The sequence below is a fragment of the Enoplosus armatus genome, chromosome 12, assembly GCF_043641665.1.
Source record: "Enoplosus armatus isolate fEnoArm2 chromosome 12, fEnoArm2.hap1, whole genome shotgun sequence".
NCBI lineage: Eukaryota > Metazoa > Chordata > Actinopteri > Centrarchiformes > Enoplosidae > Enoplosus > Enoplosus armatus.
The window spans coordinates 12,294,763-12,310,837 of NC_092191.1; the positions used below are offsets into that span (position 1 = coordinate 12,294,763).

At 42.7% G+C, this 16,075-nt stretch overlaps 1 protein-coding gene across 2 annotated transcripts; it reads right to left on the bottom strand.

The window, feature by feature from the left end:
• Positions 1-2,041: 2,041 nt before the first annotated feature.
• Positions 2,042-15,494, bottom strand: sfrp5 (secreted frizzled-related protein 5). 2 transcript variants are annotated; one of them, XM_070915720.1, is made up of 3 exons: positions 14,544-15,494; positions 7,403-7,480; positions 2,042-3,650 (listed from the first exon to the last, which is right to left on the bottom strand). In XM_070915720.1, the coding sequence occupies exons 1-3, from the start codon at positions 15,100-15,102 to the stop codon at positions 3,322-3,324; spliced, it is 966 nt and encodes a 321-aa protein (XP_070771821.1). In that variant the 5' UTR covers positions 15,103-15,494; the 3' UTR covers positions 2,042-3,321. The 2 variants fall into 2 exon arrangements, with proteins under 2 accessions (XP_070771821.1, XP_070771822.1); XM_070915721.1 differs by having other exon boundaries at positions 7,403-7,472; positions 14,536-15,494.
• Between the last annotated feature and the right edge of the window lie 581 nt (positions 15,495-16,075).

Below are 16,075 nucleotides of genomic sequence, written 5' to 3' on the forward strand. Positions count from 1 at the left end.
GGAAGAGATCAGCATTTTACAGCCACTGTCGGTATGTGTGAAAATATACCATAAATCTGATTGACAGCACACACATCCAGGCTTCATTTGCTCATTCCCCAAATGAACTTTATCACACAAGGAAAATATTTTCTCAAATACTGGAAAAAAGCGGTTGTAAGTTGATCACACCCATCTCTCGGGTCCAAAAAAAAAAAAATGTAGAAAAGCAAGTAAAATAAGTGGGTGGGTGAGGGAACATTAACTCCTTGAATGTACGGTATATGATAATGTATGACTTGTTAAGATTAATATTTTCTTCTGTGTGTGTGTGTGTGTGTGTGTGTGTGTGTGTGTGTGTGTGTGTGTGTGTGTGTGTGCAGGTGGCCAGACAGACGGCCACCATTCAACTGTGAAAAGGGTGCTGTTTATCACCACACTGCAATAAAAACAGACAATGTGGCCATTCTTCTACAGTGTGTGTGTGTGTGTGTGTGTGTGTGTGTGTGTGTGTGTGTGTGTGTGTGTGTGTGTGTGTGTGTGTGTGTGGTGATGCTCTTTCTCCTCCACTCTTCTGTAACCAGTCAATGTTAAAATGCACGTATGTTTGATGGAAGTGACGCTTGTTTGAATTGAGGTCTCATTGGAGAAAAACAAGACAATGGGAGCTTGTAGTCATTTTTTTCCCCAACATGTGTGTCTTTTTGAGTGTATGTGTGTGTGTTTCTATGTGTGTCGCTGGTCCTTCATCAGGCTCTTATTAACTCCATTAAGTGACCTTTGAGGAGGTGCTGATGGCTGTCCCAGCTAAGTTTCTCCCCCGTCTCCTTTTTCACCTTCCCTCCCTCCTCTTTGAGCTCACTGATTTACCACATCTTGTTTTATTAAAGCTGCTCATCATTTCTTTCTAAGCTTCATGTAATCTACTGCATGAGAGCTGATTCAAGTCTGAAGGATGGGGTCAACACTTTCCAACAAAGGCCTCTCCGCTTGTATGGAATTTGAATTTGTGTTTTATCTGGTTTGATCACTCACAGAGAACTTGTAGGTTCTGAAGTCTCCCATAAAGGCCGTCCTGTCCAACACGTTCTCTCCCCATTATCCATGTCCCCTCCTGTTTCTGTCTTTCCACAGTCTAGAGACAGACTGTGCACAATCTCCACAATCAGCTGGAAATAGGTCATCACTATACTGGCGTTCACGCTTCGAACAGTCTCCAAAAGTCTCCACATTTCGGGAAGTGTGGGGGTGGAAGACAATACACATTGAACAGTGTCACAATTGATCCATTTTGCATTTTGGAGAACAAAGATGCCAGATCTTTTTTTACTGCAGTGAATTGGTTACGTGTGCGTCTGGAGTGATTAAGCTCTGGGTGGTTTTGATAAAGTTGGTCAGTTACATTGCAGCCTGCTGTCTGTCTGCGTCACCCCTTTATACTTAAACTTTAAATACTGGTGGTTTTATAGCCCCGGCTTTGTGTAGCTGAGAGCCCAGTGTGGATCTGGAAGATTTTGGCATTGCACTGAGCATAATAGAGGTTTCACCTCTTTTTTTTCTCTTTGAAAGGAAAAATGAAGGTGCAAGGCAGGCCATGTGCACTCTCACAATCCTTTGAAAAATGACAGCTTAGATTAGGTCTGTGTAACGCTTTGCTCAGTTTAATCTTCCTCATAAAAATGTAAGTAAATTAAAATTTTTGTTTCTCAGATCAATGTAAAATTAAGATGTTTTTAATTTTCTATGTTTGGACTGTTGGACTGATAAATGGAAAATGAAAATCTGTGTGGTTTCCGTTCCTTGCATCTGATTGCTCGGTGGGAACTATTTAATCTGTCAAATGTGAAAAATGCAGAAAGTTAACCATTACTTTTATATTTTTAAAATGGAAAACAAAACTATTAAGAATTACTCAGACCCAGAAGAGTACCTAGCTCTGCATGGTATGAAATGAGTACTAAATGTCTCATGTAAGTGTGTGTAAGTGTGTCTAGTGTATGCAAAGGGGTGCAGTTTGTGGTTTAATCATAATGATGACGAAATGGCACATTTCAAAGAAATATTCTTTATAAAAATTTCAAATATATTTTATTCATTTACTTTTTTGTAAAACAAAAATGTATTTCAGTAACAGAACTACTTACAGGTTAACTGATTAGAAAATATTGCCAAAGTTAAATTTTCATCTTTTTACTGCTACGGCAACAGTGAATTCAGGTGCTATGTCTGTATGTATGATTTCTGCTTTCATACAATAGAAGTTTAACTGAAGAAAATTCAAAAATTTAAGTACAAAAAAGGAAACATGAAGAGTGATAGTTAAAAATAGCGAGTACCAGAGACTTATCAACCCAACATTGTTGGTTCTGTCCAGAGTCTCTTTCTCTCTTTTTCCTTCTCTTTTATTCTCCGCTTGTTTTCAGGAAGATGTCTTCTCTGTCTTAACCTCCTTCTCTCTCCAATTAAAAAAGCAAAAAAATATTCAAGTTTCCCTCTTTCAGGCCACAAAAAAACGGTGCTGTACAAAGTCAGTGGAAGCATCATCCAGTCTGTCAGTCTGTCTCGTGCCAACGCTCTTCTTTCCCAGCAGGGATAAAAGAAAAAAGCCCAGTTTTCTAATCATCTAGTGTTCATCTGAATTACCTACTTTTTACATTATTAAAACATACAGTTAAGTGGATCTTCTACATTTCTCTGCTTTGATGTTGTTCCTGGGAGCTCTGTGCCAGTGTGTGCACTGGCCCATTGCATAGCCCACATATACTGTAGCGTACCATTTCTCTCAGCTCTTTTTACTCTCAGCTCCCTTTGCATTCTGTCTGTCTATAATCAATACATTATCAAACATGTTTTCCCTCCAATACTTACGTTCCCATTTCTTATTGATAAAGTTTCTGTAAGATATACAAGTGATTGGTTCTACTATATCAGAAGAGGAAAGTAGAATTGTTAAGGAAGATTCTATTAAATTGCAGGGGGTAGATCAAAATGTCTGCTTTTCTTTGGGAAATAAAATTATATCACCTAAATTGTTATAAAATCTGTGGTTTCTTTGGGGGCTTTTATTATTCTGAGGGAGTTGCAGAGTGTGCAGTCTTTCCCTTCTCCAACATTAATATGTCTGATTCATCTAAGCAGATCAGAAATGACCCCTTCACTACCTGATTTATGTTAAAGCTGAGAAAATAAAAGCTTGACCACCCTGCAAACCCTTGTAGGACTATGTAGTGGGCTGGTAAGAGATTTTGCAGGGATTTGGGGTTCAGGGACGCATTACTGAAACGAGAATTTGGATCTAACGGGGAGCGATCGTGGGTTCTGCGAACAGTACAGCGAGCCGTGTCACTGGAAGACGGTGTGGTAGGTGGGACACTGATGGGACTTCATGTACTTGATGGCAAACTTGAGCTCCTTGCTCTTCTTGTCCCACTTGTGAATGGACATGAGCAGCAGTTGCTGGTCCACTTTGCGGCCCATGATGAGGAAGTTGGAGCCCAGGCTGTCCAGCTGGGAACACGGGCAGTTGGCGCCATTCTTGATGTACAGGGTCAGTTTCTTCAGGTCTTTCTTCCTCAGAACACCCTGCTTCAACACTTTCTTCTTCTTTTGTGCTGCAATCAGCTTCCGGTCACCCTTCTCCTTCTTCACCTCCTTAATTTTCATCTTCAGGGCTGAGGGAGAAGAGAGGGAGAGTTATTTTTTTACTCAGTTCAACTTTTATTCTTCGACACATAAACAGCTTCTGGGTGTAAATATCTGTGTTTTACTCTGATTCCCTTGTTCTTTTCTGCTTTAAGCAGCTGTGACATTTCTACTTTGACCAGCACTGAGATCTGTGCTGCGCCAAAGAGGCAGCTATTTTACACCTCTCCTGAGTACCATCATTTAACCTCTCCTGCAGCGTATAAAAACTGCATCCTGTCTGTATGTTTGTGTGTCTGACTTGGGGAAAACCCATAAACGAAGTTTTTTGGCAGTTAAAGTCTTTTGAAGCAAGTTCAAGTCAAGTCGTAAGCCCTTAAGGATGAGTCCAAGTCTTTATAAGCAAATTGTAAGTCAAGATGCAAGTCGTTCAAATCTCTGGATGCTGACCATTAAATGACAATTCAACATTTTCCTTTCACAACAGGGTTAAACGTGTTTTTTACATAACTGAGTCCTTTCAGTGCATAGGCCTAATAATTCAAATCCTCAAGCTGTGTGACAATCCAAGGCCTGTCTGGTGCTGTCCATGTCAAATCCTTGGACATATTTTTGCTTTCAGGTCTCAGGTCAAGTCAAGCAGTCAAGTGCAATTCAAGTCTCAAGTCCTCATTTTTTGGACCTAAGTCTGACTAGAGGTCAAGTCTTACGTCTTAAGTCTTAAGCTCTGGTTATAACATCAATAATGTTTCTACATGGGACAATCCCATGACACAATCCTTTAAGCACTTTGTAGTCAGATGTAATATGTTTTTACATCCCATGCTCCTCTGATGGGATATTGTGCTTACTTTGTGCTTACAGTCCTTTTTAAGACAAAAAAATCCAGAACAATTCACCTCTGTACACCGTTTCCAGTGTATGTGGACTTACAGCAAACTCCAGTTTATCAGCCTAATGAAGTACTGACTTGTATCTGTCCATATTTAAAAATGTGAGAGATTAAAATTGAACTGCCAAGCATTTAAGAGAGGAATTCTCTGGGTGAACATTTTGACAGGTGAAATTAATCATGGGCCGGGCAAAGGCGCAGGGTCGGTATGAAGCATCGCTATGTACCCGAGCCTGTTGGAAGAACGCCATTTCACTTCTCGCCTGCTTGTCTACGGTTGCGTAAACATCCCTCGGTACACTCTGATACGTATACAGTACATGCGAAGTGATAGCATGTTCAAGAAGGGAATGTGTGTGTTGAGTTGCCTCTCATCCGCAACCTGATTCACATGCAGCTCCTTCACTGAGGATGCGTGTTTATGTGCAGCATTTGCGTGCCTACATGCCCGAGTGTGTGCGTGTTTTTGTGAATGAATGCATTCATGTACATGTGTGTGTTCAGTAAAGATAGGAAGGATAAAATGATTTCCATCCCTGCTTCACTTTGAATGCCCACTCATATTCAGTCATAAGTGACGCAGTGGGGGCCCGCTGTGCAGCCTGGCCAGTCTCCTTGTGACAAGCTGTGCCCACGTCTTTATACAAACTCACTTTCTTTGGGGGTAGAAGCAGATGGAAAGAGAAGGAGAGAGAAGTGTGCCGTCATTTTGAAGAGAACCAGGTTTTGTTTGAGCTGAAGCAAGCAACCTCCCTTACCAACCAGGTGTCGGCTTCATGTCTGTAACCCCGCCAGATTCACTCCCCTCCCCCTTTCTTTTCTACTCTTGTCATTTGCACTATGCTGCCGGATGGTACAACAAGGAATGTGGAGGGAGCAGACATCAAAAGTAGACTGTAATAAAACACGAAGTACAAAATGCTCCGAGGGCGAACAGTGTCCAAAGATGAATAGGTAACACAATTCTCACAGCGCGAGATCCAGCTGTAATCAGCTATCACCCTATAGAATAACATTGTAGAGTCATTCTTGCCTTGATCTCCAAATCCATACGTCATGGTTATCTTGACTTCTCTGCTCATCCTCATGTCTCATCCAGTCACATGCATTAATAACCAATAAAATGTGTGTGTGTGTGTGTGTGTGTGTGTGTGTGTGTGTGTGTGTGTGTGTGTGTGTGTGTGTGTGTGTGTGTGTGTGTGTGTGTGTGTGTGTGTGTGTGTGTGTGTGTGTGTGTGTGTATGTATGGCTGGCTATCTGCTTTCACATAAAATCATGTTTCATTTTAATGAATATAAAGAATCTCCTGTGTTGCTTTTTGATTCCTGGAACACCCTCATGTTGGAAGATTGAGATATGTAATGCTGAAATTAATCAGACAAATAAATATCTATGATTTGGTAAAGTCATGATTAATTATGGGGATGAGCCTACATTTTGGCTGCAGACCAGAGTTGAGCAATGTGCACAAAGACTTATTCTGTTGTTGCTGTTGGATGTGATGTGTTGGGTGTTTATTAACCTATGATTTATAATGAGTCGTGTTCTCTATATTCAGGCCATTTTGTAGGTGATGGTCAAATCCAGAAGATAGATTGTGAAATTTGGTCTCTTTTAAAACTGCAGATAGTTTGGCCACATTTCATTTTCAATTACACTATTTTCACTAATCTGTTCAGACACATAAGCCATGTTCATCATGAGTCTTTCAAGGTTATGTGTTTTTTTTTTTCACCATTTCTAGTTCAGTGCTCAGAATCTTATGACCAGAGAAAATAGAGAGCAGTATATCATTAACTCTAAAGACTGGGGCAATAGTCCATGCAAGCAGAAATTCAGCTGTTGTGGACTGTGATGAGCCAAAAGCCTCGATGAGCAGAAATAATGGAATAATTATGTTCTGGCTTCACGTGCAGGTCATTACTGTGGTGAAACTGGAATGCTGGGAAGTAGAAAGTTTAGAAAATTATGTTGAATGGACTCTGGGGTCTAAAAGCTGTTCAATTAATTTATGTGAAGAAAGACGTTATGCTAGCAGATGGAATAGTACAACAGTAATGTGTGTTCTGCTGGTTCACGTCTGTGCTCCTTTTTCCCATTTTCTACAAATGCTTGCAAACGTATGGTTTAACAGAAGACACAGAAGATCAAAACTGAAACAATAAATATGTAATGAACAAAATCATAAAGCCCAAACTTTATTATTTTTATGTCAACTGACAAAGTACCCTTTATATTAGGTATTTTGCAGTAGTCCTGCTTTTACTTTTGCTATCCAACATAATGTAATGTTATTAGACTACTGGTCATAGACAGGAAGAGTTGTAACATAAACTGCTACTTTTAGTGTCATTTAGTCAAATTTAAAACCACAACAACATTTCTGAAATGTTCATGATGGCACATACCTGTGCATTTTAAATGTTTTAATTCAGATATGTAAACATTTAAATTCACCTCAAATCCTTTCTTTCATTTTTTATTTGTGAAACAGGCTTGTAACTTGTTTCATTCACACAGTTGCACTTGATTGCACTTGTGATTTAATAAATATGAAACTATGAATGGTGGTGAATAACGCAATCCTACTTTGTTTAGCAGGCTGCAGATTCTGCACTGGTCAATCATTTCCAGACCAGCTGTACACATGCTAACCTGTTCCACTCACAGGAAAGAGAAGTTGCAGCAGCAGTTTAGCAGTCGATGTCGCCACCTACAGGCAATGAAGGCAATAGCTGCTGCAGTTTTAACTTTTGTGCCACCTGCAGAAAATGAGCGCTATAGCTGTAGTTTTTTTCTGCTTTCTGCCCCCAAAGACAGACCGGTCCTGCTGTGCATTAAACTGCCCCTCCTCACCTGTACTGTACTTTATATGTGACTGGTACTTACCAAAGTCACTGGCGCAGTAATGTTCCATGATGTTGTCTGCTTTCAGCTCGTTGTCACACGGAGGGCACACCTTCGACACTGAGGGGACAGAAAAATAATTTGTCATTAACAACTACACCGAATCACTTTTCATGTGGTTATATCAAGGCCAGATTAGCTAATATCTAACGGCTGAGTTGAGGTCATTGTTAGTCAAGTGCAGTCAGCAAAACCAAAGCCGTGTCAGTATGAAATCGTTAAGCCCTGAGCACTTTTGAGGCACCTATTTGCAGCCCCCCTCCTCATGTCAGATGCTATTTGCTGCGGAGCGAATATACAGTCCAGCAGGCTGACTGATGTTTGCCCTGCAATTATACTGGACAAAATGTTTTTATTCTGGCCCTTGTATATTTTGGTGGTGCAGGCGTGGTCTTGGCTGTGCAGAAAGGTAAACGCTGCTGCAGCAGGAGCAGCTGAACATGGTGAAAAGTGATTCAGTACACAGACACGGCCAGCACTTGGGCCACACAGCAACCACACATTGTGAAACAGCGAGGGGAAACCAAAGCAACAAGTTCAGTTTATTTTTAACTCAAAATTTATGGTCATGCCTGCTTTGCTCAAAAGCATGTTTAGCCTCACTAACTTTGATTTGGGACTTTGTGATTGTTGTTGTGTACCCACACGGTGGAGATACAACATGAGAGAGAGAAGTACATACATTCACACTCATGTACACAGCATAACACTGACTGATGTTTGGAAATATGATTTTTTTTATCATGACTTCTCATGACATTTCTCACTTCTATCACCCAACCCCTTTACAATCTGTTCTCTCTCAGACACACAAACACATACAGACATGCCTCTTACTACCTTGCAATTTTCTCCAAAGGCTCAATATAAAACTTTATCATGACAATTTCTACATAAACTCCATGTAATCCCAGAGCGGCTGGTTGTAGCTGTACACATCTAATATTGGACCACTCATCCACAAAACAGAGCCTTGGGCCAATCGAAAGAACAAGGTATAATATTAGAACGGGTCAGGGAGAGAAGGATGTGGTATAGAAGTCTTCCCCACTCTTCCCCACACCACCTATATACATCTACACGGCAGAGAAATATCCTTAAGGGAAATGTGCCTGAAGGGACAACAGCACTGACCTGCTGAACAAGGCAGCTTTTTTTCAGGACGGCTCCCTATAGGGGAGCTACATTTTTGCTCACCACAATATCCAAAATATGTTAAGATCTCTCCCCCCCAAAACCTCTCTGTTCTCTCTTTCTTTTCCTGTGCGTCTCACACTTACACACACACACACACACACACACACACACACACACACACACACACACACACACACACACACACACACACACACACACAGGATTATTCTAGCACAGTCCAGCCCAGGCCCCTGGGTTAAAAGTCAGGGTTCAAAGGTTATCACCCCAGCCCAAACCGCAGAGTCTGGGCAGATAATGAGAGGGGTCAAAGTTTAGCATGCTTCCCTGCTCGGGTCGTGGGGAGGTGAACCCCCTAACCACCACTGAGTGCATGTATGTGTGTATGCACTCATATGTGTGTGTCGGAGGGAGTTGAACCATGTTCTTGTAGAGTAACTGCCAGTTTTTCCTCCTCTGAGGGTTCCCATGCTTTCACAGGCGGGGAGACCTGCAAGGCCTACAGGGTCAGGCCTCTAATTGTCTGGTGCTGACATGAAGACTGGGACAAGAGCACAGAAACACACACACACACACACACACACACACACACACACACACACACACACACACACACACACACACACACACACACACACACAGATCAAGAGACGCCAAAACTCTGGATTTGTCTGTTTTGAATGATTCCCTTGAAGCTGTTACGTCTTATTCAGACTCCATGGTAATTCGTTCTGGTTTCACAGGGGTGGTATGTTGGCAGGAGGCCCAGTTGTGTTGATGCCAGAGCATGTGTCAGGAGAAAGTGGTCCTTCCATGAAACTTAGTTGAGCTTGGACAGAAAACCACCATTTGGATGCCGCTGAGAAATCAATTAAGCGACGACTGCCCTCATCGCGGTCTGGTCTCTGTCGGGGGAGTCACCGTCATGTTCTGATGGGAATCACTTCTGCGTGGCTTGGTGTGTTTTTATTCCTGGATGCATTTCTACTCAGCAAATATTTTGACATTAGGTCATTAATGTATTTTGCCATCATCTCAAAGCAGTTTAGGAATTTTTTACCATGCCATGTGATTAAATTGTGAGAATTATGTTCTTTCTCTGGTTGACTTTGGACTTTGACTACCTCTTGTGTGCTGCCTTTCGTCATTTGCACGCTGGGTCATTACAGAAACTTTAATGTTCCCAATCACGGTGACTAATATTGGGACTCGGAGCTGATGTTGTGGAGGATGAAGAGGTTGGAGTCGATGATTGAGGAAAAGAGGAAAAGGATGATGGGAGCAGGCGAGTAGGGAGGTGGTCTGTTGGAAAGACCTGCTGTTAATCTTCAAACAGCAAGCCAGAGTGGAAATGACGTACGGCAAGAGTCCAGTAATTTAACTGCACAACTTCACTTAGTCATAGCTCTGCGGTTAATATCGCTTTCTCCTTTTCAGTCTCTCGCCCCTGCTGTCTCTTTTGTCTCTTGTCTCCCTCTCACTTTTCTCTTTCACATAACCCGGTTTTCCATCCAAGTATTTTTTAACAAATTAGAGAGGTTGATTGAAAACAGCGAAAGGCAATGAAGTCTCAGTCGCTTAGAAAACCTTGCTTAAGAGCACTTCTTGTATTGATAAAGATGCAAAAAATCATTGGTCAAATAATTACTTAACTTTGGAGTAGAAGGCCCCATAAAGAAGTGTCTGTAATTTGTCTGCTGTGACCTCCATAAACATGACAACACAATGATGATATCATCATCGTCATTTTGTTGAAATTGCTGTGTGCATTTATTTAATTTTGTAGTTTCAACAACATAAATTATGGTTACTAAGTGACTAAAAGAGCAAAAACGCCTTTTAGTCAATCACATTTTATGTTTGCAACATTCCACAAATCTGCTTAAAATCTATTTGACAGTTTGGTGAAATCTTACTACGTGCAAAAGTTACAAGCTTCTGCTCACTTTCACTGTCTCTTTCTCTCACACATATCATAAAGATAACCAGATCTGACAATATCGTCATCTGATCCCCTGATGTGACTTGTACCTCATCGCCTGCAGCCGCAGCATCGCAGTGACTTTTATGGGAAGAACGTTCCATTTAAAGTATGCGTGGGTCACTATCTCATGCCTCATTTGGGCCCTTTAAGTTACGAGCAGCAACACTTATGACATAAAACGGTACTGTGCCGGAGATGAAATGCAGCGTGTGATTTATGTCGGAGGGCCTAACATCTGTTTTAATGCGGCATGCAGACAGACAAAGGAGGACTTAAATATGGCCCACAGGCAGCCCCCGGGGCCCCTAAAACACAGCACGCTCCTTGCATCTGTAGGAATCCTATACAGAAGAGAAAATACATTCTCAAAAGGCCGAGGCAGTCTTCCATGCACAGAGCATTGGATCACATTTTCCCTTTCATATAGCAGCCAGGGCCACATGAGTAGCGCCCATTGTGCTGCTGGGGACCTGACAGCGCTGCCTGTCTCCTTTAGCATGGTTGTAACTTACACTAGCCGCATCAATGAGTACAGCGAGGACAGACAATATCTTTCACACCATGCAATTTCAACGACTTTCACTGGACAACGTGTATATTGTCTCAAAGAGCGTTGTCTGTGGAAACATGCAGTGTGAGTTATGGAGTTTACCCCATGCACTTAAGCAGAATCCTGTCTACGCTTATCTTACCTGTTGGTTTGCTGATGCTGACAGTAGCTAAAGGTTGCATCATTAAATCCATAAGATGGAGTTGATGGGTGGCATTAACTGTGCTCTGCCGACAGACTGAGCTCAGCTGACCTTTTTCGCTCCTGGGATGCCTGGGCACTCTTTTGTCAGCAGTCTGCTTGTCTTCCCTGGTATAATATCTACAGACTTGTGTTTCACATAATCACACCCCATGGGCCCCTGTTACACACACACACACACACACACACACATACACACACACACACACACACACACACACAAACACACAGGCACAAACCCCAACACATGCCAAAAATCATCCACACACAGAACCTGAGCTCAGGTGTTGGTGGTGTCCCTCTCAGTTTTGGCTTTGACAGAGAGGTGGAAAGTGAATCTAACTCTGTACTGTTAGGTTCCACAGGAGCCCTCGAACCGTGCGATATCATGTAATTGCAGAATAGCTCAGATAGCATCTGGGCCTCCCGGACAGGGAGAGCAGCAGGTAGAACAGCACTTAATTCCTGTGATTGATCCAACTCCCCGAGATTCACCTGGACTACCACAAGAGTCCTCATATGATCCTGTGAGAAGAGAATCATTCATGTCCTTTGACACAGAGGGTTCCCAGTAAACTCACTTCTAACAGTTCTTAGCTGAAATTCCTTTTTATTATTTCTGGCTGTGTGTGTGTGTGTGTGTGTGTGTGTGTGTGTGTGTGTGTGTGTGTGTGTGTGTTTTAGAGCCAAAAGCTTGTCCTCAGGATGGCCTCATCGGCACATCTGAGAATCTCTGGTTCTTAACAAAATGTCAGTGACTGAGCCTTCGGGCTACAAGTGATATGGGTTCACTCTTAGTTTCAAAAACACACACACACACATACGTACACACAAGCACAAATTTAATTGTTAAACCAGTTAATTGTTTAACCAATATTCCATTTTTTATTTTTTATTTCTGCATAAAATTGCCTAATAACAAAGATCCCTCTGCGCATTTGCACTGATCTCGCGTCACTTTCTGTAATCGTGCCGCCTCTGATTATTATTTGATCAGATAGGATCAACAAACAGCTCCCTGTTTGAGGAGGTGACAGATGAAGTTTAATCTGCCTCCTTCTCAGGGAGCATGTAAAAGAATGAGTTATGGCTCTGCAAAGCCAAAATGTCACATAGTTGATACCAGTCCTACAAAAACAGAACAGCCATTTTCCCTAATGGAATAAGTCAGCTCTGCATGAATTCACCAGAGAATCTTTCCCCTTTTTTTTTTAATCAGGGTAGATGGTTAGATATCAGTATGCTGTGAACATTATTGATAAAAATCAAAGATATGTCACACAACTTGTTATGACTGACAGGACTAAAATGATGTTTTGGCATTATTTAGCTCTCATTTTTAGTGCTTTAGTAAATCAGTACAATATATGAAAGCACAGCTCGAGTTAAGGAAACTATATTTATCAAATGAGGGACATTTCAACCTAAGTAGATAAGAAATGGCAATAAACGGTTAAAGGCAAGAAGTGGAATAATGAGAATAATAAAGCGTTTTCTTCGGGTCCTTATTGAAAGCAGAGAGGCAGACACTTTTTATGCAGCAGGAAGCAGCTTTTCTCCCATTCTGCCTCTCTTTACTCTCCCGCTTCCCTCTCCTTTCACTCCTCTCCATTCGGCTCTCTCAGGGACAATCAGACTTTAGCCATTCCCATTCTCTGCCTGCTTCTCTTGTCCTGTCATGTCGACTAATTAGTGGGAGCTCAGTAATTGGCCTTCTAGCTAATTGGCCTGCTGGCTGCCAGACCCAACAAAGGCCTAGCAGGCTGGGACACAGTAGGGACAGTCCCCCCTCCACTGTCTAAAGACTCTCATCAACTCCCTCTCTCCCCCTCTCAGCACTGACTGCTTTTGTGAAGAGGCTGCTTAAGTAGTCGTGGCGCACACACACACCTATTTCTCTCTATTTAGTTCCCACTCGCCCTCTCACAGCTCACTATTGGCCCATCTGTCTGCCCTCTTACTCATTGCCTGTGAAAAATTATATAATATTTTCCATTTTTAGTGAATCAAATCTCTCAGAAACCCTAGTGTAGTCATTTTCCTTCTTATTTCATCCATCTTGGGTTCATTCCTTCATTTCTTGACACTCTGCAGAGCAGCCTGTGAGCTGCATGCATGACAGCTTGAAACCAGACAGTCTCCACTCACTCACTTGTTAGATTGATTGATTAGTTGTTGATGGATGTCTGCTGATAAAGGTGTGTGTGTGTGTGTGTGTGTGTGTGTGTGTGTGTGTGTGTGTGTGTGTGTCACCTTTTCAGTTAAGATGTGTTTAACATCACAGTCCATTAATCTTAACTCAGCGAGCGATCTGGCAGCCGGAGACTCTCAGTCTCCTGTCTGTCTCTCTCAGCCTGTCTCTGTCCCTCCCTGAGGCGTATGTGGATGGCAGGGAGCCGTCCTGAACCTGTCCACTTACTCGAGAACTTTCCCCTGTAGCCTCCTCCTGCTCCTGTCTCTCTCACCGGCCTCCTCTGGATAGACTCTCAATTAAACCTTCATCTGTCATCATTGCAGTGCATATACCATATGAGCCTCACAGCCTTTTTCAGGCTCTCACTGTTTCTGACTCTGCAGGCTCTTGAACACTCATCTGTCTTAATAATGTTGTTAGTAAGATGGATCAAAGTCCTGAAATTTACAAACTATATTTCCTCACTTGCTTTCCTTTAATAGTGTTTTATTTTTGCATTTGTGTCTGAACAACAAAATTCATATTATAACAAATTTAATATTTTTATGACATTTATTTAATATTTTAACCCATGTATAAATTAAAATACTTGCTAATAAGAGTATTGATGTTGCTTACTAAACTGAATATGTTGCACCTCATCATAAACCATGTTTTGGACAGAATATTCATGATCAATACAGCAACAGCTATAGCGTGATAGCTGAAAAGATGCAAATCTTTTAAGTTGTATTTATTGATTTATTCAACTTCATTGTAATGTGGCTACTGAGCTTGTCACATGGCGTTTTGGATTTTAAGAGGACATTGAAATTAGAGATTTTGCAAAACGTCATGTTAATGTTGTCAAAAACACATTTTACCTGCTGTAAAAGCCATAATTCAAACTTTTGAATACTGATTCATTGATACTGAAATGAAAGTTATTTACACTGTTGTTGACTTTTAACTTGTATTCGTGTGTAGATGCTTTTGTGTGCGAGCATGTTTGAATGAGGGTGTGTGTCGGAGTGGGTGAATGTGCAAATAGCTGCCCTACCTGGTGGCTGGGTCGCGTGGTTCCCAGTGAACTGCATGGGGATGCAGAGGTCGTTGTCAATGGGAAACTTATCACAGGTCAGCATCTCTGGCCAGGGGAAGCCGTAGGTCTCCATCACCGGAGCACAGCTGTCCCTCACGGCCTCACACAGCGAGCGGCAGGGATAGATGGGCCTGTCCAGGCACACCGGTGCAAACAGCGAGCACAAGAAGACCTGGGTATCAGCATGGCACCGTTTGGCCAGGAGGGGCACCCAGCTGCCCGCCTGTTGCTTGACTTCTGGCATGGTCTCGTGGTCCAGGAGGTTGGGCAGCCTCATCTTCTTGTAGCCCACATTGTGGCACAGGCGCAGGTCAGCTGGTATGTCCACACACTGGGGCTGCTTGGTGTAGAAGCGGCCATTGTGGAAGTTGTCCGACTGCCAGCTGTAGTAGTCGTACTCATCTGCAGCCGAGACGGTGAGGAGGAGGAGGAGGAGGGAGAAGAGCGACAGGCCCAGTGCCAAGCTGAAGGAGCCCTGGGTTAATGCCCACCTGGGGCTCTTTTGTCCGTGTGCCATGCCTCTCTGAGCTCAAACCAACAATTCAAGAAGGTTGTATCCAAAGTCTCCAAAGTAACTCAGTGAAGACAAAATGCAGAGAGAAGAGAGGAACAAGTGGGGCAGGCGCACAAGCTGTAATCCCTTTTTGTGTCTTGAGTATGGACGCGGTGGATTGAAAACAAAAGTGTTTAATTCCCTTCTTCCCTGGAGAGTCAGCCCTCTAAGCCTCCCTGAAACACCTCCCTGTGTGTGTGTGTATGTGTGCCTCAGGTAGTGCAGTGGGGAGGCAGCAGTCAAGGAAGGGTGAGCACACAAGTGGTACTGCTTATTTTCTAACTTTCCCTGTTAACAATTTCTCACTCTCCTTCCCTCTCCCTCTCTGAGAACGGTCTCCAGCCCTCCCCTGCTCTCTGTCTATCAGTCTGTAGCTGTAATGAGAAGTACCTTAGGTTTTAAGAGGCAGTGGTGGCCGCTCTCTGTGGCTGCCTGCCCCCTAGCAGGCTCCCAGACCACTCACCTTCCTACTGGCCTCCCCTGCACTCACTCACAACAGCCTCAGCCAATCACAACCCTGGGGGAGGCTCCCACTGGACTTCAGGACACTCCTCTTACCCTTATGCTTGACAAAACCCCTCCTCTACAACAAGTTAACATGAGAGAGAGAGAGAGAGAGAGAGAGAAAGAGAGAGAACAAACTATGGCAAGTTTCCCGAGCTGCATTTTCATATTCATCTCTCTAATATGAACAAGGTTCTTTGGTCAGAAACACACCCACAAACACTCAAAGCAGACATTGTCACCCTCTTAGTCATACTTGTTTTTTTTTGCCATGCATATATAAACTTTCTACCCCTCTTACATTTACTCATCAAAGGCTCAACAAGCTCCTTGCACATTGCTCCACACATAACAAATGATGTCTGCTTGCCATTCAAGCCTGCTCACTTCATTAGCTCAAAACAGTCTGGCGTAACAGGCTTCTGCTGGCATC

Excerpts from the sequence above, each read along its gene's own strand:
- sfrp5 (XM_070915720.1), bottom strand. The coding sequence starts at position 15,102 with ATGGCACACGGACAAAAGAGCCCCAGGTGGGCATTAACCCAGGGCTCC. Across the intron at positions 7,481-14,543 it reads CCACGCGACCCAGCCACCAG|TGTCGAAGGTGTGCCCTCCG; the intron begins GTAGGGCAGCTA and ends CTGTCCCCTCAG. Across the intron at positions 3,651-7,402 it reads TTACTGCGCCAGTGACTTTG|CCCTGAAGATGAAAATTAAG; the intron begins GTAAGTACCAGT and ends CTTCTCCCTCAG.